Below are 27,936 nucleotides of genomic sequence, written 5' to 3'. Positions count from 1 at the left end.
AACTCATGGTTTTCCTGGGTGAGCTAGTATCCTGGTACACATGCTTATGCTATTAACTCATGGTTTTCCTGGGTAAACTAGTTTCCTGGTGCACATGCTTACCGTAATTACTCTATGTTTTCGGACACTCTAAGTTTTCGGACACCCCTTTTTTTAGCAAAAATAATTATTTTTCGTGACTCTTAATTTTCGGACACACGAGTTTTAGTCCATAATTAATGTCTCTAAGTTTTCGGACAGTATATTTTTCATCGCTATTTTACCAAAGTTCGGTCCTGTTTTCGATATCTAATGACACTTCGATCATGGGGTTTTACAACCAGATTAACATCATAAACCATGGCAGGTGCAACGGACCATTACATTTGCGTTATTGGGTAAATAACCTTGTAAACCGGTATTAAACAATGGTTTGGCCCGATAGCTTAAGCGTTATGACAATTACCAGGGGTAGTGCTAGTTAGCAGTTCAATTATCTACCGCAATGGTACTACCCCTTCTCAGTAAAATAACTATAACAAATACTAAACGCTTCAAAGTGTGATGCACACTATTGCAAGTTTTACGAACAATGGAAGGTGTAACAACAATTATCGGAAGTGAACAAACACAGAATTCTTAATTTGCTTTTTTTATCTACCGCAATGGTACTATCCCTTCTCAGTAAAATAACTATGAATAATACTAAACGCTTCAAAGTGTGATGCACCCTATTGCAAGTTTTACGAACAATGGAAGGTGTAACAACAACTATCGGAAATGAACAAACACAGAATTCTTAATTTGTTTTTTTATTGCATTAATTACAGGTTCATACTGGCGAGTATCGGTACATCATATGCTCATCTTTGAACACGTTGGTCAAAGTACAACCTTGTAGTAACTTTCTGTCAAATATATTAAGCATTTAACATTATTTAAAATGCAGTGCAAACATATATAACTGTAATTAATACTATACGGCATGGTATTTTACAAGCGCGTGCTTTTACCGGTAGTCGTTGATACAATTGACGCTATTTTCAGACACTTCAATTTTTGACTCTAAGTTTTCAGACACCTGTATTTTGTAAATATTTTTCGTATCTAAGTTTTGGGACACGAAAAAAATTAATTCTTTTTAAGTGTCCGAAAACATAAAGTAATTACAGTATGCCATAAACTCATGGTTTTCCTGGGTGAGCTAGTTTCCTGGTGCACATGCTTATGCCATAAACTCATGGTTTTCCTGGGTGAGCTAGTTTCCTGGTGCACATGCTTATGCCATAAACTCATGGTTTTCCTAGGTGAGCTAGTTTCCTGGTGCACATGTTTATGCCATTAACTCATGGTTTTCCTGGGTGAGCTAGTTTACTGGTGCACATGCTTATGCCATAAACTCATGGTTTTCCTGGGTGAGCTATGTTCCTGGAACACATGTTTATGCCATTAACTCATGGTTTTTCTGGGTGAGCTAGTTCCTAGTGCACATGCTTATGCTATTAACTCATGGTTTTCCTGGGTAAACTAGTTTCCTGGTGCACATGCTTATGCCATAGACTCATGGTTTTCCTGGGTGAGCTAGTTTCCTGGTGCACATGCTTATGCCATAAACTCATGGTTTTCCTGGGTGAGCTAGTTTCCTGGTGCACATGCTTATGCCATAAACTCATGGTTTTCCTGGGTAAGCTAGTGTCCTGGTACACATGCTTATGCTGCTAACTCATGGTTTTCCTGGGTGAGCTAGTTTCCTGGTAGACATGCTTATGCCATCAACTCATGGTTTTCCTGGGTGAGCTAGTGTTCTGGTACACATGCTTATGCCATAAACTCATGGTTTTCCTGAGTAAGCTAGTGTCCTGGTACATATGCTTATGCTGCTAACTCATGGTTTTCCTGGGTGAGCTAGTTTCCTGATGCACATGGTTATGCCATCAACTCATGGTTTTCCTGGGTGAGCTAGTTTCCTGGTGCACATGCTTATGCCATAAACTCATGGTTTTCCTGGGTAAGCTAGTGTCCTGGTACATATGCTTATGCTGCTAACTCATGGTTTTCCTGGGTGAGCTAGTTTCCTGGTAGACATGCTTATGCCATCAACTAATGGTTTTCCTGGGTGAGCTAGTGTCCTGGTACACATGCTTATGCCATAAACTCATGGTTTTCCTGGGTGAGCTAGTATCCTGGTACACATGCTTATGCTATTAACTCATGGTTTTCCTGGGTAAACTAGTTTCCTGGTGCACATGCTTACCGTAATTACTCTATGTTTTCGGACACTCTAAGTTTTCGGACACCCCTTTTTTTAGCAAAAATAATTATTTTTCGTGACTCTTAATTTTCGGACACACGAATTTTAGTCCATAATTAATGTCTCTAAGTTTTCGGACAGTATATTTTTCATCGCTATTTTACCAAATTTCGGTCCTGTTTTCGATATCTAATGACACTTCGATCATGGGGTTTTACAACCAGATTAACATCATAAACCATGGCAGGTGCAACGGACCATTACATTTGCGTTATTGGGTAAATAACCTTGTAAACCGGTATTAAACAATGGTTTGGCCCGATAGCTTAAGCGTTATGACAATTACCAGGGGTAGTGCTAGTTAGCAGTTCAATTATCTACCGCAATGGTACTACCCCTTCTCAGTAAAATAACTATAACAAATACTAAACGCTTCAAAGTGTGATGCACACTATTGCAAGTTTTACGAACAATGGAAGGTGTAACAACAATTATCGGAAGTGAACAAACACAGAATTCTTAATTTGCTTTTTTTATCTACCGCAATGGTACTATCCCTTCTCAGTAAAATAACTATGAATAATACTAAACGCTTCAAAGTGTGATGCACCCTATTGCAAGTTTTACGAACAATGGAAGGTGTAACAACAACTATCGGAAATGAACAAACACAGAATTCTTAATTTGTTTTTTTATTGCATTAATTACAGGTTCATACTGGCGAGTATCGGTACATCATATGCTCATCTTTGAACACGTTGGTCAAAGTACAACCTTGTAGTAACTTTCTGTCAAATATATTAAGCATTTAACATTATTTAAAATGCAGTGCAAACATATATAACTGTAATTAATACTATACGGCATGGTATTTTACAAGCGCGTGCTATTACCGGTAGTCGTTGATACAATTGACACTATTTTTGGACACTTCAATTTTTGACTCTAAGTTTTCAGACACCTGTATTTTGTAAATATTTTTCGTATCTAAGTTTTCGGACACGAAAAAAATTAATTATTTTTAAGTGTCCGAAAACATAAAGTAATTACAGTATGCCATAAACTCATGGTTTTCCTGGGTGAGCTAGTTTCCTGGTGCACATGCTTATGCCATAAACTCATGGTTTTCCTGGGTGAGCTAGTTTCCTGGTGCACATGCTTATGCCATAAACTCATGGTTTTCCTGGGTGAGCTAGTTTCCTGGTGCACATGTTTATGCCATTAACTCATGGTTTTCCTGGGTGAGCTAGTTTCCTGGTGCACATGCTTATGCCATAAACTCATGGTTTTCCTGGGTGAGCTATGTTCCTGGAACACATGTTTATGCCATTAACTCATGGTTTTTCTGGGTGAGCTAGTTCCTAGTGCACATGCTTATGCTATTAACTCATGGTTTTCCTGGGTAAACTAGTTTCCTGGTGCACATGCTTATGCCATAGACTCATGGTTTTCCTGGGTGAGCTAGTTTCCTGGTGCACATGCTTATGCCATAAACTCATGGTTTTCCTGGGTGAGCTAGTTTCCTGGTGCACATGCTTATGCCATAAACTCATGGTTTTCCTGGGTAAGCTAGTGTCCTGGTACACATGCTTATGCTGCTAACTCATGGTTTTCCTGGGTGAGCTAGTTTCCTGGTAGACATGCTTATGCCATCAACTCATGGTTTTCCTGGGTGAGCTAGTGTTCTGGTACACATGCTTATGCCATAAACTCATGGTTTTCCTGGGTGAGCTAGTATCCTGGTACACATGCTTATGCCATTAACTCATGTTTTTCCTGGGTGAGCTAGTATCCTGGTACACATGCTTATGCCATTAACTCATGGTTTGCCTGGGTGAACTAGTTTCCTGGTGCACATGCTTATGCCATAAACTCATGGTTTTCCTGGGTGAGCTAGTATCCTGGTACACATGCTTATTCCATTAACTCATGGTTTTCCTGGGTGAGCTAGTGTCCTGGTGCACATGCTTATGCCACTAACTTATGGTTTTCCTGGGTGAGCTAGTTTCCTGGTGCACATGCTTAGGCCATTAACTCGTGTTTTCCTGGGTGAGCTAGTTTCCTGGTGCACATGGTTATGCCATCAACTCATGGTTTTTCCTGGGTGAGCTAGTCTCCTGGTGCACATTCTTATGCCATCGACTGGCAACTGCCCTACTAAAATCAGAGCAAGTGGGAGAATATGATAGAAATAATGTCATGAAAATCAACCACACAAAATAAGAGGAATGGCAGTTAATCAAACTTATATCCTCAGATTTTTGGTCCACCTCTCTACCAATTGAGCTAGCTGGTCCAGTGGTATCACTGATGTATACGCCTTAAAAGTTTTTTTTATAAAAAGGCCACTGTGAGTCTGCGAGTGCTTCATTTGAGCCCTTTGTGATGGTTGTATCAACAGCTTCAAATAATTTTTCTAAAGATGTAAATACAGTCCAACCCCTCTTAAGCAGCCAGTCAAGGGAAACGGCAATTGGCTGCTTAAGCGGGGTGGCCTTTTAGAGGGGGGGTAGGGTCATAGGGAGTCTAGAGTTTATGAGTGCATGGCGAACTGTTCAATTTTTGTATAAACAAAATGGTAAATAGTGTACATGTACTAAACAATGTATAGACTTAAAATAATTTTATTTCTTCCTTTCTAAAGTCAGCTATAAAACAACACTTCCAAAAAAACATTCTATTCATCTTTCTAATCATCATCATCAATATCATCCTCATCAGAATCAAGTCAATGAAAAAGAATCATTCTCATGATTCGTTGTTTACATAATGCGCGTTGTATGGCCCCAATGCACTTAAGATGGGAACAGTTGTGAATCAGTATGCGTGAATATCTCCCGTGTCACTATCAATCGATAATTTAAATTGGTTTATTGCAGTTTTAGGTCTTTGTAATACCTACAGCACGAATTGGTCCCAATAGTGATCTCCCACGATAAAAGCATGGCCAGTTACTTAAGAGACTGATAATAGCAACCAGGTGTAATCCTACTGGTAATCGTGCTTTTCATGCATACTATTATAAAAACATTTATTTCGCCGCGTAAATGGTTTTATCAAAATTAATATTGAAATCATTGTAAATATAAAACAAATATAAATGTTTTGTTAAATTCCCAAACGAGAATCATAATTTGTAATCCGAAACACACTCCCGATTGATTATGTTAACGAGACGTTTACCAATTCTAGCATCAAAAAGTCCTCATGTATTTCCTTTGTCCCGACAAAAGCGCGCGAAAATTATGCACCAATGTACAATGTCACGTCATACCCATGCGTGCGTGTATTGAATTTTAGATAAAAACTTTTTTAGCACAGAGAACATGTAGAGCAGTTGATTTCGGTTAAAAGTTGCGTTGTTTGTTTTAACTTTTAATAAGCCAATAATTGTCATAAATGTGTTCTTGAAATAGTATGATTCAACAGCTACAAATAATCAATATAAATTAAGAATCTCTTTTCCAATACTAATAGATGATATTCGCATGTGCGAAACAAAAGATCAAACGGTCGCATATGGCTTTTACCCGATCACCCGATAATTGCCGCTATTTAATTGCAATTTGCAACTGGCTGTCAAAACTTCAGTCTGCAAAACGCTTCAGTACTGCAGAGCCTTAAACCGCGGACTGGAAGTAAGTATCGATTTTTTCGCCGTTGCGTCGGTTGTAATTTTGCCAGTGTACATGACTTGACTTACTCCGCGCGTGACCACTCATATGGGGGGAATTTAACATTTGGGATGCAAAATTGCTGCCGCTGGCCAGAAGAAACGGGGGGGCATTATATAGTGTTTATCGACTGTCGCGGCACAGACCGGCCGCCTACATGGGGCGACCGGCGATGAGGGGTGACCGGAGTAGGGGTCGGACTGTACACATTTACTTTCATAAAGAACCATTTAGTTTTAAATTCCTTACAAATTTAAACATTTTCAATGTGTATTCCACATATGATAATGCAAGTAAGGTACAATAATTTATCGTTCTATACTTATAGGCAGGGACCATATTTTTTTCGGTTTTGTCGGTCCTAGACCGACTGGGGCCATGAAAGACCGATTGAAAATCCCAAACAGTCGGTCTGATTCTGTTCAATATTAAAATTCCATGTCATGAAATCGATTACACAGTGTACATGCTAACACACCCTAATGGCATTCTTATCTCGATAAGGTGTGATAAACCATCCGCTGCAGTCTCTAAACCGGTCAGGACCAGTTTATTGCACGTCAGACCAAGAATAAAAAACTTGTGAACAGCAGATTAAAGACGCATCCGAAAAGACGCGTTTGAATGCACGCGCTGTAACTAAACAAAACATGCCGATACATTTTCCACCAGCGTAATAATCCGGTAAATATAATTATGAATGAAAGTCGCGGATCTGATCGACAGAACAGCCGAAAGTTATTTTTATGGGCGGAACTTCACATAAAAATAGTACACAAGAAAAACAATATACATTGAATAAATCTTTAGGTAAAACCGTGTTAGAAACGAAATAATTCGTGTACTTTATACTTTGTGTTGAATAAATCACGACCGGAAATTATATGCGTGGTTTCAAATGCTTCGCTCTCGTGATTAAATCCCTACGCATCTAACTATCGGCCGTGGCGTGGGTTATTTGACAAAAAAATATTTCTTAATTATTTGGTTTGTTGTTGTCAGTAGCCAACCTACGCACAGACATTTGTTTGGTTCAGTGGCACGTTGCAAGCTATTATCGAGTCGACAACAATTTAAAACATCGGTATAGACTTACAAGAATTAATAATATTGACAACAATGAAAAAGTCTGATAGTGATAAAACAGCACACGAAACAACAATAAAATACCAAATGATAAAACCAGTTGAGAAAACTCGTTCCGATTAAAAAAAATGCCTAAGGAAATTTTACTTGTACATGATTATACCCCTTTATGAATGGCAAAATCAATGGTATATATTTTAACGTAATTTGTCATGATTTCGGATATACATTTTCGGATACTTTTCCCCCATTTTTATCCGGACCGATTGATGTTGCGGGAAAATATGATCCCTGCTTATAGGAAATAAACTTACAGGACAAACAGCTGACAGCTGACAATTGCATTTTATATGTTCAATGAGGCTGAAGTTTTAGGGTAAATCTCGTGTTTGATTACGATGTTGGATATATCCATTTTAAAAATCTACTTCCCTTGTCAAAGATGACCTTGCAACCTGCGAATGATCCATACAATATTTTAATTTAAAATCTCCCTTTAAAGCTTATATAAAGTATATCTTGGTTATATAATTGTTTGTTAATGACTTATACCTTCAAAGTACACACAATATCAAATGTTACAATACAAAGGAAAAACACAACAATTTATTCCTATCTGATAAACAAGACTGAATTACTTCGAACAAAATCAACAAATACGAAACAAATGTGATTTATGCATACAATCAAGGCTGTTCTTGGGTACATCATTGTAGAAACTCATTTCATTTCAAGACAAGTTCCCTGGCAATGGTTCACTGACTTGTTTGCATAATTTTTCCTGGAAAAGTCAGTTATTTGCATATAGCCAGGACTGATGAATATGGAGAATGTAGGTCAGTCTGATTGGAATGTAGAGTAGCCATAGGCTGTGGACACTAAATTGGAGAGTTTAAAATGACATTATATGTAATAAGGTTAGGTCTACAGACTGGGGAGGAAACTTTTTGCTTGTCACAATTTAATTGGATGGTCGACTTGAAATATCTTTGTACCATGCATAAGTAATGACCTTGTTGCAGGAGGTCTCATAGCAAAAAAAAATTGAAATAGGAAACAAATTGCCCAAATTCTACTACAATTTCATCAATCATTTATTGTTAGGTGGGAATAAAGTATGTTACAGAGTGATATCATATCCAATTGAAACTGTACTTTATGCAGGGTAAAAATACTTTTGGGCCTGGGAAAAAAGTGTTAAGGACATCAAAAGGGTTTCTGCTTACATTATTTACTATTCTAGTTGAATACTCTGCTTACATTATTTACTATTTTATTTTGAATAATATTTTAGCTTTTGTGTTATTATCATATAAATATCATATTTTTGATGGTTTTATTTTTTCCTTGCCCTTCATGTAGGTGGATGACTAAAATGCATGTATGATGATCATAAACACTATGGGATATCATTATCTTTAATAACAATTTAAATATAAAAATAATATAATGATTTTTTAAATATACACCAGTTCAATCCAGTTGCAGCAGCAGGAGATCATTCGAAGTATCACTTAAGGGTCCTTTTCTTTTTGGCATGAGGCATTGGCCATAAATTTAGACACAGGGCAAAACCAAACACCAATTCTGAAAACTGGAGTTAATGCATTGGAAATATAAAAACAAAGCATAAAATAGGGCATTTTAACCACTTTGTTTGGAATGGAACAACATGCTTTTGCAAAGAGCTATTTGCTTCAATGGCACAGTTACACAAGGCTTCAATGGCACAGTAACACAAGTAACACCAGAAAAAAGCACAAAACAGGTAACACTTCAAATGGAAAAAATCTCGAGTCAACGTCTTGAAAGATCAGTGCAAAAACAGATTGGTGGATTAAAACTAGTTTGAGAACTGTGGTTCCAACTTACGTTGACACAAAAGTGCCCACTTGAAATTCAACAGAAAGAATGCCACTGCAGCTGAAAGAATTTCTGAGAAAGAATTGGCCAATGGAAATCAAAATAGTCAACTTGCTTTAATTCAACGATATGACATCCATTTGCTGACAAAATGTCTGAAATGCAATAGAACAATGACCACTTAAGTCTCGTGAGCTTTATATTGAATGTCGAAACTTCCAAATATCAAAACGAATTTCATCGTAGATTTCAAACCCAGATCCTGTTTCAGATGTATACCGTCTGTTGTATAAAAATGTAAAATAGGACCAAATGCATTTGTGTTTTATAGATTTGCTCTCAACACCAGCGTCTGCGAAAATCAATATGCAATGCTTTCCTGTCAATTTGGTGCATTAAACATTTAAATGCAAATGATATTCAAATCAATTATTTGTACAATAATATCATGTGTGCCTTTTTTCACAACATAATGTACAGTGATCTCAGCAAATGATATTTACACAAATGTCAGATTTATGATAAAAGCTTGTTTTATTCTTGTTATTAAAAATTCAATATTGCATTGGTTGGTGTTTATGTTGCTTTAACCACATTGTTAAAAAAACAAAAACTAGGTTTAACAAGACCATTGCAAAGCAATATATGTCCCTTACCGGCTCCACCATTGTCAGAAATTCAACCATTGTCAGAATATTTTTTTTTATATATTTGTTGCCATAGCAAACAGAATTTTTGACATAGGAACAAAATGAAATGACTTGCATAATGTCCATATTGCCATCTATCCATGTTTCAAGTTTCATGAAAAAATATGAAGAACTTTTAAAGTTATCGCAGGGTCCAGAAAAAACACCATTTTCAGCAGTATTTCTAGTCTATTTGTTGCCAAAGCAACCATAATTTTTGATGTAGTATCAAAATGAAATACGTGCATAATGTCCATATTGCCATCTATCCATGTTTCAAGTCTAATTAAAAATATGAAGAACTTTAAAGTTATCGCAGGATCCAGAAAAAAACACCATTTTCAGCAGTATTTCTAGTCTATTTGTTGCCATTGCAACCATAATTTTGACGTAGGAACAAAATGAAGTTACGTGCATAATGTCCATATTGCCATCTATCCATGTTTCAAGTTTAATGAAAAAAATATTAAGAACTTTTAAAGTTATCACAGGATCCAGAAAAGTGTGACAGACTGATGGACACACAGAGTGAAAACCATAAGTCCCCTCCGATGAAACCGGTAGGGGACAAAAATAACACTCTGAAATGAGGTAAATATACATTTTCAGCATAAACACAAAATGAAGTATACATATAACTAAACACCAAACAAAACAATACAAGAACATTAAATCAAGGTAATTTTAAAACAATCACCGTCTACCCGTCCCTGCTTTCACTGCATCCCGGTTGAAGTTTGTGTTGGCCAATGAGAAATCTTCAGCATTCCCGCACAGGAGTTTGGGGAACACGGACTGGCGCTCATAGCGCTCCATGTCATCGTATGTGTTCCCGTACATGAAACCATTCATCAGGGTCGAATGAGCATGCAGGTCTATGAAAAAGTCTACTATCAGTTTCTGAAAGAGAAATATTGTTGTAAATTTCAATATCACTTTATCAATTCAATGCATTATACCCTTATGCTGTAAATATATGTAGTAATGTATACACATGCCTGCTATTATACAATGTTCTTTTGCACAATAAAGCGTGGGCATTCTATATAGCTTATACAATTGTTGCTGGTTGTATGGGGTAGTGGGAAGGGGCTGATATTCATTTCATTTTAAAAATGCATTTTTAAACTTGTCCAAGATTTTATTGGGATGAATCTTCTTACCAAGTTTCATGAAGATCGGACAATAAATGTGGCCTCTAGAGTGTTAACAAGATTTCACTATAGCCATTTATAGCCATATAAGGAAAAATGACTCGCCCCTTGGCAGCCATGTTTTTCAAGCAAACGTAACCATTTTCAAACTCATCCAAGATATCATTGAGACCAATCTTCTGACCAAATTTCATGAAGATTGGAAATAATGTGGCCTCTAGAGTGTAACAAGGTTTTACTAAAGCCATATATAGCCATATAAGGAAAAATGTCCCGCCCGCCCCTGTTGGCCATGTTTTTAAAGCAACCAAAACCATTATCAAACTCATCCAAGATATCATTGGGACAAATCTTCTGACCAAGTTTTATGAAGATCGGAAAATTGATGTGGCCTCTAGAGTGTTAACAAGGTTTTACTATAGTCATATAAGGAAAAATGCCCCGCCTCCTGACAGCCATGTTTTTCACCCAACCAGCATCATTTTTAAACTTGTCTAAGATTTTATTGGGATGAATCTTCTGACAAAGTTTCATAAGATCAGACATAAATGTGGGCTCTAGAGTGTTAACAAGATTTTACTATAGCCATATATAGCCAAATAAGGAAAAATGACTCGCCCCTTGGCCGCCATGTTTTTCAAGCAAACGTTACCCATTTCAAACTCATCCAAGATATCATTGAGACCAATCTTCTGACCAAATTTCATGAAGATTGGACAATAAATGTGGCCTCTAGAGTGTTAACAAAGTTTTACTAAAGCCAAACATAGCCATATAAGGAAAAATGCCCCGCCCCCTGGTGGCCATGTTTTCAAGCAACCAAAACCATTTTCAAACTCGTCCAAGATATTATTGGGATAAATCTTTTGACCAAGTTTCATGAAGATCGGACAATAAATGTGGCCTCTAGAGTGTTAACAAAATTTTACTATGACAATATATATCCATATGAGGAAAAATGCCCCGCCCCTTGGCAGCCATGTTTTTCAAGCAAACGTAGCCATTTCGAATTCATCCAAGATATTATTGAGACCAATCTCCTGACCAAAATTCATGAAGATTGGACATTAAATGTGGCCTCTAGAGTGTTAACAAGACAAATGTTGACGCTGCACGACACACCAGCACGACAGACGACAGACGAAAGGTGATCGCAAAAGCTCACCATGAGCACATTGTGCTCAGATGAGCTAAAAAAATTATAGAAGAAAATAAAATATCTAATATCAGGCAAGTTTCACATTTTGAACAATTTTCCACTGGTAACATCAACTGGGAAAGAAAAATAATGGCAAGCCATTGGCCCAATATGGTTGCATTCCCTCCCATCTGTGAAAACCTCTTATTAAGTAGGCAATTATCTTGAAACCATGCATTTATACAAATGTAAATGCCCAGCAGTTATCTCATCTCATGAAATTGATAGAAAACATACCAATGATTGGCTTCAAAGAAAGCCTGCTGTAAATTGTGCTTTTATTTTTCCAGTGATACTGGTATTGAGTAAACACAAGTTCTGGAAAAGTAACAACAAAGCCTTATGAGACAAGAGGCCCAAGGCAGACCAAGGTCATAACGGTATGAAGAGGGTCAGACAACAAACGTTTCTGTAAAATCTTTTTAAAATCAAGTCAGAAAAAATAAAATAAAAATATCAAAGTTGGTCATTTTTTGTAAAAAAACAAGAATTTTCCAAATTATTCTGTACAAAAAATTAAGGAAAATCTGCCCTGCCCTTTAGTGGCCACTTTTTTTAATGCGACACATCCTCTGCTCTGGTAATGGAGGATAACAATCTGGCCAAACCCACTTAGAAATTACAAGGTTGCAGAGCGAAATCAAAAAAGTGAAACCTTAAAACCTGACTTGTGTACTTTCACCAAGGATCAATAGGAATTGTAAGCACATATTGCCCGTTCATAGGCATTAAATTAGTAAGGTGATTTTTAATGGACTCTTATCCTAGCAGAACATGTGCCTGGAAACGTTAAGGTCCCGAGTTTGATATTCTGGAGGCTGGAGATATTCTACCTGGATTACATTCAAGGCTGAAGTACTATTCAAATCTTCTGACACATAAATCCTATTTTTATGTTCTTCCTGTTTATGAGACTTATAACAAGACTATTGCCAAGCAATATATGTCCCCTACCGGCTCCACCATTGTTAGAAATTCCACCATTGTCAGATTTTTTATACATATTTGTTGCCATAGCAACCAGAATTTTTGACGTGGAACAAAATGAAATGATGTGCATATTTTCCATATTGCCATCTATCAATGTTTCAAGTTCCATGAAAAAATATGAAGAACTTTTAAAGTTATTGCAGGATCCAGAAAAGTGTGACGGAAGACTGACAGACGGAGCACAAACCATAAGTCCCCTCCAGTGAAACCGGTAGGGGACAATAAACGAATATGTGGCAAAAACTGTACCGGGCATCTTTCTGTTGTGTTTCCAAAGTTTTTCAGAGTTTGGAATTAAGGGAGTACACTGCAATTTTTTTGTAATCCCTTATGGTTTTATGGTTCGGACAAAAGTGTTCCACATAATTTAAAACTCTAGAATCTTTTTAAAATATTGACATACCACTTCCAATAACCAATAACAAATTAATATCATTACTATTTGTGAATGAAACAATTGTCTCAACCAGTTTTGGATGCTAAGTACTATATATATATCATTATGCACTGATATACTTCATATTATGATGACCATTGTCCAGTCAGGAAATATATGTTGACCATACTAAGAACATGAATGCTTTAAAAAATGAATGGTATTTTAATTTCAAACTAAATTCCTGCTGCTCCATGATGCTTCATGCAAAATTTAAACAGTAATCTCAGAGATCACCAGGATAATGTAAAATTCAATGTGTACAAACAAATTAAAAACCCTCCGCTATTGTTTATTGCCACAAATCACGAGACTCTATCCCAATAAAGCGTCTCTCTAACCAAGAACAACATGCAATAAAATTTGACAGCCTCTCTATTGATTTCTTGTCAAACATGGTCGCAATAAATTAGGTGATGAACAAGGACGCAAGATTTAATTAAATGCAACGAAAGATAGGTTTAGTTTTGGCATTACAACAAACAAAGGAAAGAAAATAATTTATTTTGTTCTTTGCTTTCAAGTTTACTGGCAAGATCTATAGATTTACCAGAAACTCAATACTGAATTTACTGGACTATTGACCAAAAAAAGCTGGGCATGTATTCATAAAGTTACAAACGGAAATCTTTATTTAAGTTGAACGGATTTTCAGATATCATTTTGAATTTAACATTCAATAATTTATAGACAATTATCATGTTTGCTTATTTGTTTGCTTCTTTTCCATGTTCAACAGTTCTTCAGTCATATCATGGTATTAAACAAAAATCAAGGAATTATTAAAACTGATAGTTTTTTATACTGAGCAGTTACAATAGCTTCCCACTCAGACATCAAAATCATAATGCTGACATTGCAGTCATGAACAGTATTTGTAACAATAGTGACAAACAATAAGCTCGGCGCCCATCCTCCTAATACAAAGCATGATGTTATAAAATGTCTTCATTAAAAGGGACGTTTGCAATTTAAATGAAGGATGATAAAAATCACACATGCCCAAACTCATATCATAATGAACAATACCAACAAGTTTAAATGCTTTACCCTTAAAAGTGAATACGGACAGAAAGAAAGAAAAACAGGCAGGCGGGCGGGTGGGCGGGTGGGGCGGGCGGTCGGTCGGGTGGGCTGGCGGGCAGACAGACAGACAGACAGACAGACAGACAGACAGACAGACAGACAGACAGACAGACAGACAGACAGACAGACAGACAGACAGACAGACAGACAGACAGACACCCACCCATGGTGATTCCAGTACACCCCTCTTTTCTTGGTATATAACTACACAAAGTCTGTTAAGGCTCAATACATATTTCAGCGCCATATCTACAAACACTGGTTCTTTTCCCCACAAATTTGATTTAATATCTGGATTGCAAGTCCCCTTTTCCAAATAAGTAGCTGTAATTCCCCCCTCCACAAGCAACAAAAAAGGACCTTGGCCAATCAGTCTCAATCTCCATGCAAGAAAATGCAAAATGAATTAAGCAAACATTTTAACGGCTGAAAAACATATAATCACTTTGAATAGCTTTAGGCAAAAGACATTTTAATATTTCATGCAACATAAAAGTGTAATACTTAACCATTAAAACTGTAGAACTTTTGCTTTCAAGACAATAGTTGAATTATACAAAATTTGTTCACATACTTGCAAGAACTAAATCAAATTACAAGCTCAATACTGAAAATAAAATACCAGAATTTTTTATCATTGAACCATTTCTAGTCTTCTTAATCATACTAGCGTAAGAGAAAATTATTCTTGTCAATATTAATTTGTATTCAATGCAACTGGAATGCTTAATTACCCTCTCAAAATCAATAACAGGAACAATCAGAAATGTCTCCACAAGACCAAAACACACTTCAGATACAGAGACCACTATGATTTGATACAGAGACCACTATGATTTGATACAGAGATCAATGTGATTTGATACCCAGATAAATGTGATTTGACACCCAGATCATTGTAATATGGTATTGAGATCATTGTGATTTGATATGGAGATCATTGTGATTTACTATGGACATCATTGTGATTTGATGCAGAGATAAATGTGATTTGATACTGAGATCATTGTGATTTGGAACGGAGATTATTGTGATTTGATACGGAGATCAATGAGACTTGATGTGTAGATCAATATGATATGATACTGAGATCATTGTGATTTGATACGGAGATCATAGTGATTTGATATGGATATCATTGTGATTTGAGATATAGATCAATGTGATTTGATATGGCGATCATTGTAATTTGATACAGCAATTATTGTGATTTCATATGGAGATCATTGTGATTTGAGATTGAGATCAATGTGATTTGATACTGAGACCATTGTGATTTGATACTGAAATCATTGTGATCTGAAACTGAGATGATCGTGATTTGATACGGAGATCTTTGTTATTCGATACGAAGATCATTATGATTTGAGATTGAGACCCTTGTGATCAGATACAGAGATCATTGTGATTTGATATGGGGATCAATGTGATTTGGTATAGAGATCAATAGGATTTGATACTGAGATCATTGTGATTTGATATGGAGATCAATTTGATTTGAGATAGAGATCAATGTGATTTGATATGGAGATCAATGTAATTTGATATGGAGATCAATGTGATTTGATATGACGATCAATGCAATTTGATACAGAGATCAATGTGATTTGATATGAAGATAATTGTGATTTAAGATTGAGATCAATGTGATTTTATATGGAGATTAATGTGATTTGATATGGAAACTAATGTGATTTGATACGGAGATCAAAGTCATTTGATACAGAGATAATTGTGATTTAAGATTTTATCAATGTTATTTGATATGACGCTTAATGTAGAGATCAATGTGATTTAAAGTTGAGATCAATGTGATTTGATGTGTTGTGATTTGCAACTTAATGACACACAAATGACACACACATTGAACCAAAGTTATAAGTTAATCAGATACTTTATAACTTACTGCTTTACACATTTATAAGAGACCGCTACTTACTGAGAGGTTAATCAAACCTTACCATTGTCATTTACCTTAACTCTTGTCTGAACAAATAAAACCCTAATAATGTGTCATACACACAATGAAACACAGATCCATGATCTTCTTTTGCTATGATCCTTGTTCTTAGAAAACTGGGCTTAATGCATGCTCGTAATGTGCTGTCTCATATTGGCTGGTGCAGTCCGCACAGGCTAATCACGGACCACACTTTCCACCATATCTGTATCATCTTTGAGATGGGACTTCCTTTAAGCAAAAAATACCTTAAAAAACGGAAAGTGTTGTGCTTCATTAGCCTGCACAGGCTAAACTGGCATGACACTTTACGCACATGCATTGAGTCCCGTTTTCGTGTTACCCTCGTCTCTGTCATATTCCATGAGGAGATTCTTCGTGGCATACAGGGTGGGGTGGGCCCAGGGCGAGGGCTCCTGCCAGTGGCGATTTAGGTCAAAACCCATCAGCGAACACCTGAACATTAAAAAACATCAGTAAACACCTGTATATTAAAACCCATTAGTGAACACCTGTACATTAAAACCCATCAGTAAACACCTGTGCATTAACACCCATCAGTGAACACATGTACATTAAAACCCATTAGTGAACACCTGTACATTAAAACCCCTCAGTGAACACCTGTACATTAAAACCCCTCAGTGAACACCTGTACATTACAACCCATCAGTGAACACCTGTACATTACAACCCATCAGTGAACACCTGTACATTAAAACCCATCAGTGAACACCTGTACATTAAAACCCATCAGTGAACACCTGTACATTTAAGTACAAATATACATGCTTATATTAAAGAATTACATGAAACAATATGCCTATGAGCTGTGTCATGCATAAATGGGCCTTATGCCATAAGCCACTATTGTAGCTAGAGACCAGAATGCATAGTGCACAGCATAGCTCCAGATCGGACTTTGCAACTCAGAAAATCCAAGTTATTTCCATCTTCATATATCATAATGATGGGATTTTTAAGAAATTCATTTTATTCTCTATGCTTTTTGTTTTTATGAACTAGGCAATTACATATGTATATATTTATCTAAATATGTAGATATCTTTGTTATTCCTCAAAAATACTGTTAACCAAATGTCTAACAAGTAGCTATGGCTACTCATCTGAGTTTATTGATATGGAATTAGCATTATTTATAGTGGATAATAAGTTTAAATTGATACAACCAGCTTTTATTTAGATTTGCCAATAAGTATTACCTCTAGAGTGATAACAAGTGCTTTCTTCTATTTGATGTATTGATCTTGTTGATGACCCAAAATGACTAACTTTTTATGCTCAGTCGAGATATCACTGAGACAAAAGGTTAAATCTAGTTTTTTATTTAACGTTTACCTTGTTTTGAACTTACACACTCAAGGTTTGATTAATACTGACATATAATTAAGGAAAAAAGTTCTGACCAAGTTTTCATAAGATTGGTCATTCTTTTAGAATGAATATCCTACCTGTAGTTGCCCAAGAATACGCCATCAGGATTCAACATAGGGACTACTTTAAACACTATATGCTCTCGCAAGGTCTTTGCTACTGGGTGATTGCCAATCAAAAAGTCTATGAATCCTAAAAACATAAAACATAAACAATATTATTTTTTAAATAAAATGCAGCACATTACTTGATTGGTGGTTAATCATTTGAAATAAATAATGCATGTACAACCATAAATAGAGATTTTTTAAAGTAATTCTTGTTGAGATAAAAGTGATTTGATTGAATTATGACCATGTACCTTTTGTAATCTTAAAAGCATCCTTATCCTCCGCACATAGGGTAAGACGCCATCAAGCAATATGTTAACGCATGTCTTGAAGATGTGGCATACTGGGACACCTGATTAAAAAACCAACATAACACGCCGAACATAACCCATTTGAACACCTGTACATTAAACCCCTCAGTGAACACCTGTACATTAAAACACAAACAACTACTTTTATACATGCTTATATTAAAGAATTACATGAAACAATATGCCTATGAGCTGTGTCATGCATAAATGGGCCTTATGCCATAAGCCACTATTGTAGCTAGAGACCAGAATGCATAGTGCACAGCATAGCTCCAGATCGGACTTTGCAACTCAGAAAATCCAAGTTATTTCCATCTTCATATATCATAATGATGGGATTTTTTAAGAAATTCATTTTATTCTCTATGCTTTTTGTTTTTATGAACTAGGCATTACATTATGTATATTTATCTAAATATGTAGATATCTTTGTTATTCTCAAAATACTGTCACCAAATGTCTAACAAGTAGCTATGGCTACTCATCTGAGTTTATTGATATGGAATTAGCATTATTATAGTGGATAATAAGTTTTAAATTGATACAACCAGCTTTTATTTAGATTTGCCAATAAGTATTACCTCTCGAGTGATAACAAGTGCTTTCTTCTATTTGATGTATTGATCTTGTGATGACCCAAAATGACTAACTTTTTATGCTCAGTCGAGATATCACTGAGACAAAAGGTTAAATCTAGTTTTTTGATTAAACGTTTTACCTTGTTTTGAACTTACACACTCAAGGTTTGATTAATACTGAATAAATTAAGAAAAACGTTCTGACCAAGGTTTCATAAAGATTGGTCAGTCTTTTCGAATGATATCCTACCTGTAGTGCCCCAAGAATACGCCATCAAAAGTATAAAAAACATCATGTTATAAGAAGAAATATATTTATAAAAGATATTCTGCATTTATTCTGACTTTGAAAAAAAGGTAGAAAATGTACTTTTCTAAGTTATTAAATTAACATGGTTTAAGTACTGTTGTGTTCTTTTTTCACTTAAAAGTTGCATATCCGCCGCATGAAGTGTTTTGTCATTAACACATATATATTCACCACATAATACTAAACTAGAGCTTTGTCACAGACATGACGTATACCCCCACATGCTGCATTGACACAGACTATTTTGCATTCTGTCTTCTAAAAACAAGAGATGCTAATTTATGGCGATTTTTAAGCATTATTATGCCATTATCATTTATGGCCATTTGTGAACCTTTGAACTCTTGAATTCTTTCGCATGACACGCCATCCAATGACTGTGAACAAAATAAATGTACAGAGTCATTTTAAAATCTCACAATGAATGACATAGTTATGGCCCGGACAAGATTTTTTATGGCCATTTTTTACCTTTGAACTCAATGTGTGACCTTGACCTTGGAGATATCGACATAATTCTTTTGTAAGAATCGGTGGTTCGTGGTGAAATACAGGTAAATGTGAATGAACATGTATATAACGATATAGCAGATCGAATATTTTTGCAGAGTTATAGAATGTTTTGTTACAATTGTATGTACATTTGTATGTATTGTAACTTGATTGTTAACAATCGTCATTATTTTCTATTGTTTACCCTCGTTCCTGAATCATTTGACATGTCATACGTCGAGCGTGATGTACATGTACTTTATGTTTTGTTTCTACAGTTTCTGCGTGAAGATTTACTTGTTGTTTATTTAAAGAATTGTTTGTTTTTGTTAACATTTCGGAAATGCTTTCTTGTTTGTACACATATAGCTTGACTGACTCCGGACAAACGGCACCCGGACAATCGGCACCCTTTTAAAGTACCCGGTCATAGCTAAATATATGGACAGAATTGTTGCGATAAAAAGTACCATCTCTGTGTATTGTGGTGTTTTCACATTATGTATCGTATACATGTACATATATTTTGTTTGGGTAATGGTGGGGTTGATTGGCCGCGCTTGAAGTAATACATCGGATGCACTGGTTTTAATTTTAAATCGATTCACGCTTGTAATTGATTAAAACAAGCGACGACAGTTAAACGTTTCTTTAACAAAATTTGCAAATTCGGAACAATTAAAAATCGGTGAAATGAAACGTATTTGTAAATTGTGACGACACATAGCGGTAATTACGGGAATAATTAGTTGATAGCGATTACATAATTATTTCATCAAGCAATGTTCAACGTAATCTAATTGCAGAAAACAAACAGCGTGAAAAACAAAACCAGCCGACAATATTCACGGCGATTTTCAATAATGACGATTAAATAATAATTTGCGAAAAATAATGAAGATCTAACAGTTACCGATAATTGTTAAAGCACGGGGAGATAAAATAAATTTTTAATGGATCACTTCTGTCGGACACTGATTGAGAAAAACGCTCTAGGCCACGATGTTGCACAAGTTAATTGACGCGTGTTTTACAATACACAGGGTCGAGTGTGTACACAGTAATCTCGAACCGATTTTTCCTGCTTGAAGGCCCGATTTGCACGTGTTTTGCACTCTCCGGAAAACTTGTAGAGGCAAACTTTTGTTTATATCGTCTGATAAAATAATCGCCATTTTTTCTTGTGAATTTTAAGAAATGTTAATGCAGCAACAACATACTAACACAATATCGCGTAAAGAGAAAAATAATGCATTTAATGTCAACCGTACTTTCCTTTGACAACGGATCATTTTAATTTCCTGCAACGATATCTATTCATAGGACACACAAACACTAAATCCGATCTTAATGAAAAAGACAGTTCCGCTCGGTAAAATATCGTGTATATTTTGTTATAAACAACTTGTAACAAGATGACCTGTTATTTCTGTTCAGCTCAATTGTCTTTGATATTTGTAAATTGTTTAGAGGTATTATTAAACCAATTAGCAGATAACGTTAATCAATCCACACTTATATTATGTCACTATTATTTATTGTGCTGTAACATTGTATTATGTTTATGCAATAAAATTTTGGACTTGGACTTGATTTGATAACACAGTTTGTTGACGGGATTTATTAATCATCTCTTTCACCAAAGCAATTAGCGGATTAGACGAATTAGTTCAACAAGGTGCTGACGGGCTTTATCGATCGCATTTAATCGGGTGCCGTTTGTACGGGTATACAATTAAATTGGGTGCCGTTTTTCCGGGTATACAATTTAATCGGGTGCCGATTGTCCGGGTCGACAAATTTACAGGGTGAACAAACGAGAAAGATTTTCGGAAATTTTAACAAAAACAAACAATTTTTAAATAAACAACAAATAAATCTTAACGCAGAAACTGTAGAAACAAAATATAAAGTACATCACGCTCGATGTACGACATGTCAAATGATTCTGGAACGAGGGTAAACAATAGAAAATAATGACTATTGTCAACAATCAAGTTACAATGTATACAAATGTACATACAATGTAACAAAACATTCTAGAACTTTGCAAAACTTATACCGTCTGCCATATCGAAATATACATATTCATTCACATTTACCTGCATTTCACAGCGAACCACCGAGGCCGCGGTGGTCCACCGCCATCATGGTGGTCCACCGTGAGATCAATTTCCCGATAATGCAGAGACTGACACCGCAATTAGCCACGGCGAAATCACAGTGTTCAACGGTGTATCGTGGTGAGATAGTAATTGTCCACTCTGGGCTGAATCACGGTGATGCGATGCGGATGGCAGAAATCGCGCAAGACGTAGTGTATCAAAGTAATTCTTCCGCGCGACACACCGTCCAATGATGGTGAACAAATGTGCCACGTGATTTTAAAATCTCACAATGAACGACATAGTTATGGCCCGGACAAGCTCATTTATGGCCATAATTGACCTTTGAACTCAAAGTGTGACCTTTATCTTGGAGATATCGACGTTATTCTTTCGCGCTACACGTCCAATGATGGTGAACAAATGTGCCAAATGATTTTAAAATCTCACAATGAACGACATAGTTATGGCCCGGACAAACTCATTTATGGCCATTTTTTACCTTTGAACTCAAAGTGTGACCTTGACCTTGGAGATATTGACATAATTCTTTTGCACAACACACAGTCCAATGATGGTGAACAAATGTGCCAAATGATTTTAAAATCTCACAATGAACAACATAGTTATAACCCGGATAAGCGTTTTACCTTTGAACTCAAAGTGTGACCTTGACCTTTGAGATATTGACGTACTTCTTTCACATGACACACCGTCCCATGATGGTGAACAAATGTACCATTTTAAAATCTAACGATAAATGACATAGTTATGGTCCGGACAAACTTTCTGTTTAAAACGCACTAAGTGACCCCGTAACCTAGTTTTTGACACAGCATGACCCATATTAAAACTTGACCTAGACATCATCTAGATACATCTTCTGACCAAGATTGGTGACGATTGGATGAACTTTTCGGGACAGACAGACATACACATTCAGACCGACAAAGTGACTCCTATATAGCCCCCATTACCAGTAATGGGGGTATAATAATGTTTGCAGATACAAATTTTACTCGTGTGATCACATCATAAAAGTGTCCTCATGTGGCTTATAATGAATTTATTTCTTTGTCATCGAAACATTTGATATTTGATTAAGACACAGTTTTCTTTCTACACATTCAAAAAACACTGTTACATCTGCATCATGAAAAAATAGTTCTTATGGCACATTAGGCCAGTGAAGCTCAAGCCCAGCCTGCGCAAGTCTCGTCAGGGTCTACATTTTCCTCCATAAAAGCAAGTGCGCAAGGTTTCGTGGTACCTCCTGAGTAATGTCCTCAATATATATCCTGACAAGACTGGTTGATGCGCAGGCTGGACTGGAGCTACGTTGGAAGCATATTGCATAAGTCCTATTTTTACATGACCTAGGTCTTTTAAAACCTCATTGCATCTGTAAAGGGAACATCAAACAAAGATACTATGCAACAGAAAATTAACGTAACATTGTGTTATTTATAGCAAACTGGAAAATGCCGGTTGCCTATTCTGGCTTGCAGGAAAGATTTGCAGACAGACTGACCGCGTACGTCATATTTCTGGCTATATAATTAAACTATTTCCATTCTTTCATGGACACTACTTTTTTGGTAGTTTTGTCCCACAATGCAAGACAAATGGCATTTACCTGTAGGTTTTCATTTATTTCCTTCCCTAAAATTCATGTTATTTGATATCTTGAATGTAATACTGTGTTATCAACATAAGGTGTTTATAAAATGTACACTCCATCTTCCCCTGACAATTTACTGACCCACCACTGGTTATGTGCCAATGTTACTGGGCAAAAATGAGCATGTAGAGAGTAGTGCGCATTTCCCTGCACTGATAAGTGTTATATCCTATACTACAAACACTCAGTGATATTTTCAATGCTCCACATTTCCCTGCACTGATAAGTGTTACATCCTATACTACAAAGACTCAGTGATATTTTCAATGTTCCACATTTCCCTGCACTGATAAGTGTTACATCCTATACTACAAAGACTCAGTGATATTTTCAATGTTCCACATTTCCCTGCACTGATAAGTGTTACATCCTATACTACAAAGACTCAGTGATATTTTCAATGTTCCACATTTCCCTGCACTGATAAGTGTTACATCCTATACTACAAAGACTCAGTGATATTTTCAATGTTCCGCATTTCCCTGCACTGATAAGTGTTACATCCTATACTACAAAGACTCAGTGGTATTTTCAATGTTCCACATTTCCCTGCACTGATAAGTGTTACATCCTATACTACAAAGACTCAACGATATTTTCAATGTTCCACATTTCCCTGCACTGATAAGTGTTACATCGTATACTACAAAGACTCACTGATATTTTCAATGTTCCACATTTCCCTGCACTGATAAGTGTTACATCCTATACTACAAAGACTCAGTGCTATTTTCAATGTTCCGCATTTCCCTGCACTGATAAGTGTTACATCCTATACTACTAACACTCAGTGATATTTTCAATGTTCCACATTTCCCTGCACTGATAAGTGTTACATCCTATACTACAAACACTCAGTGATATTTTCAATGTTCCACATTTCCCTGCACTGATAAGTGTTACATCCTATACTACAAACACTCAGTGATATTTTCAATGTTCCACATTTCCCTGCACTGATAAGTAATACATCCTATACTACAAACACTTAGTGATATTTTCAATGTTCCACATTTCCCTGCACTGATAAGTGTTACATCCTATACTACAAAGACTCAGTGATATTTTCAATGTTCCGCATTTCCCTGCACTGATAAGTGTTACATCCTATATTACAAAGACTCAGTGATAGTTTCAATGTTCCACATTTCCCTGCACTGATAAGTGTTACATCCTATACTACAAAGACTCAGTGATATTTTCAATGTTCCACATTTCCCTGCACTGATAAGTGTTACATCCTATACTACAAAGACTCAGTGATATTTTCAATGTTCCGCATTTCCCTGCACTGATAAGTGTTACATCCTATACTACAAAGACTCAGTGATATTTTCAATGTTCCACATTTCCCTGCACTGATAAGTGTTACATCCTATACTACAAAGACTCAGTGATATTTTTTAATGTTCTACATTTCCCTGCACTGATAAGTGTTACATCCTTTACTACAAAGACTCAGTGATATTTTCAATGTTCCACATTTCCCTGCACTGATAAGTGTTACATCCTATACTACAAAGACTCAGTGATATTTTCAATGTTCCGCATTTTCCTGCACTGATAAGTGTTACATCCTATACTACAAAGACTCAGTGATATTTTCAATGTTCCGCATTTCCCTGCACTGATAAGTGTTACATCCTATACTACAAAGACTCAGTGGTATTTTCAATGTTCCACATTTCCCTGCACTGATAAGTTTTACATCCTATACTACAAAGACTCAGTGATATTTTCAATGTTCCACATTTCCATGCACTGATAAGTGTTACATCGTATACTACAAAGACTCAGTGATATTTTCAAATGTTCCACATTTCCCTGCACTGATAAGTGTTACATCCTATACTACAAAGACTCAGTGATATTTTCAATGTTCCGCATTTCCCTGCACTGATAAGTGTTACATCCTATACTACAAACACTCAGTGATATTTTCAATGTTCCACATTTCCCTGCACTGATAAGTGTTACATCCTATACTACAAACACTCAGTGATATTTTCAATGTTCCACATTTCCCTGCACTGATAAGTGTTACATCCTATACTACAAACACTCAGTGATATTTTCAATGTTCCACATTTCCCTGCACTGATAAGTAATACATCCTATACTACAAACACTTAGTGATATTTTCAATGTTCCACATTTCCCTGCACTGATAAGTGTTACATCCTATACTACAAAGACTCAGTGATATTTTCAATGTTCCGCATTTCCCTGCACTGATAAGTGTTACATCCTATACTACAAAGACTCAGTGATAGTTTCAATATTCCACATTTCCCTGCACTGATAAGTGTTACATCCTATACTACAATGACTCAGTGATATTTTCAATGTTCCACATTTCCCTGCACTGATAAGTGTTACATCCTATACTACAAAGACTCAGTGATATTTTCAATGTTCCGCATTTCCCTGCACTGATAAGTGTTACATCCTATACTACAAAGACTCAGTGATATTTTCAATGTTCCGCATTTCCCTGCACTGATAAGTGTTACATCCTATACTACAAAGACTCAGTGATATTTTCAATGTTCCACATTTCCCTGCACTGATAAGTGTTACATCCTATACTACAAAGACTCAGTGATATTTTCAATGTTCCACATTTCCCTGCACTGATACGTGTTACATCCTATACTACAAAGACTCAGTGATATTTTCAATGTTCCGCATTTCCCTGCACTGATAAGTGTTACATCCTATACTACAAAGACTCAGTGGTATTTTCAATGTTCCACATTTCCCTGCACTGATAAGTGTTACATCCTATACTACAAAGACTCAGTGATATTTTCAATGTTCCACATTTCCCTGCACTGATAAGTGTTACATCCTATACTACAAAGACTCACTGATATTTTCAATGTTCCACATTTCCCTGCACTGATAAGTGTTACATCCTATACTACAAAGACTCAGTGATATTTTCAATGTTCCGCATTTCCCTGCACTGATAAGTGTTACATCCTATACTACAAACACTCAGTGATATTTTCAATGTTCCACATTTCCCTGCACTGATAAGTGTTACATCCTATACTACAAACACTCAGTGATATTTTCAATGTTCCACATTTCCCTGCACTGATAAGTGTTACATCCTATACTACAAACACTCAGTGATATTTTCAATGTTCCACATTTCCCTGCACTGATAAGTAATACATCCTATACTACAAACACTCAGTGATATTTTCAATGTTCCACATTTCCCTGCACTGATAAGTGTTACATCCTATACTACAAAGACCCGGTGATATTTTCAATGTTCCGCATTTCCCTGCACTGATAAGTGTTACATCCTATACTACAAAGACTCAGTGATAGTTTCAATGTTCCACATTTCCCTGCACTGATAAGTAATACATCCTATACTACAAACACTCAGTGATATTTTCAATGTTCCACATTTCCCTGCACTGATAAGTGTTACATCCTATACTACAAAGACTCAGTGATATTTTCAATGTTCCGCATTTCCCTGCACTGATAAGTGTTACATCCTATACTACAAAGTCTCAGTGATAGTTTCAATGTTCCACATTTCCCTGCACTGATAAGTGTTACATCCTATACTACAAAGACTCAGTGATATTTTCAATGTTCCACATTTCCCTGCACTGATAAGTGTTACATCCTATACTACAAAGACTCAGTGATATTTTCAATGTTCTGCATTTCCCTGCACTGATAAGTGTTACATCCTATACTACAAAGACTCAGTGATATTTTCAATGTTCCACATTTCACTGCACTGATAAGTGTTACATCCTATACTACAAAGACTAAGTGATATTTTCAATGTTCCACATTTTCCTGCACTGATAAGTGTTACATCCTATACTACAAAGACTCAGTGATATTTTCAATGTTCCACATTTCCCTGCACTGATAAGTGTTACATCCTATACTACAAAGACTCAGTGATATTTTCAATGTTCCGCATTTCCCTGCACTGATAAGTGTTACATCCTATACTACAAAGACTCAGTGATATTTTCAATGTTCCACATTTCCCTGCACTGATAAGTGTTACATCCTATACTACAAAGACTCAGTGATATTTTCAATGTTTTGCATTTCCCTGCACTGATAAGTGTTACATCCTATACTACAAAGACTCAGTGATATTTTCAATGTTCCGCATTTCCCTGCACTGATAAGTGTTACATCCTATACTACAAAGACTCAGTGATATTTTCAATGTTCCGCATTTCCCTGCACTGATAAGTGTTACATCCTATACTACAAAGACTCAGTGATATTTTCAATGTTCCACATTTCCCTGCACTGATAAGTGTTACATCCTATACTACAAAGACTCAGTGATATTTTCAATGTTCCACATTTCCCTGCACTGATAAGTGTTACATCCTATACTACAAAGACTCAGTGATATTTTCAATGTTCCACATTTCCCTGCACTGATAAGTGTTACATCCTATACTACAAAGACTCAGTGATATTTTCAATGTTCCGCACTTCCTTGCACTGATAAGTGTTACATCCTATACTACAAACACTCAGTGATATTTTCAATGTTCCACATTTCCCTGCACTGATAAGTGTT

The 27,936-nt window shown here is 36.1% G+C and overlaps 2 protein-coding genes across 8 annotated transcripts in view; one reads left to right on the top strand and one right to left on the bottom strand.

Moving 5' to 3' along the window:
* LOC127861490 (single-stranded DNA-binding protein 3-like) overlaps positions 1–27,936 on the top strand; it is a 479,133-nt gene that overhangs the window by 286,400 nt on the left and 164,797 nt on the right. The window lies entirely within an intron of this gene.
* Positions 1–27,936, bottom strand: part of LOC127861487 (cytosolic carboxypeptidase 6-like) — a 67,127-nt gene that overhangs the window by 13,946 nt on the left and 25,245 nt on the right. For all 4 annotated transcript variants that reach the window (XM_052400003.1, XM_052400001.1, XM_052400002.1 and 1 more), the window contains exons 7-9: positions 17,839–17,953; positions 16,713–16,822; positions 10,240–10,444 (exon numbers count right to left, since the gene is read on the bottom strand). In XM_052400003.1, coding sequence (XP_052255963.1) covers positions 10,240–10,444; positions 16,713–16,822; positions 17,839–17,953 — 430 coding nt within the window. The remainder of the gene's footprint in view (positions 1–10,239; positions 10,445–16,712; positions 16,823–17,838; positions 17,954–27,936) is intronic.

This window comes from Dreissena polymorpha, chromosome 16 (assembly GCF_020536995.1).
Source record: "Dreissena polymorpha isolate Duluth1 chromosome 16, UMN_Dpol_1.0, whole genome shotgun sequence".
Lineage (NCBI taxonomy): Eukaryota > Metazoa > Mollusca > Bivalvia > Myida > Dreissenidae > Dreissena > Dreissena polymorpha.
The sequence above is the reverse complement of the archived record's forward strand: the minus strand, read 5'-3'. Positions and strand labels throughout refer to the sequence as shown.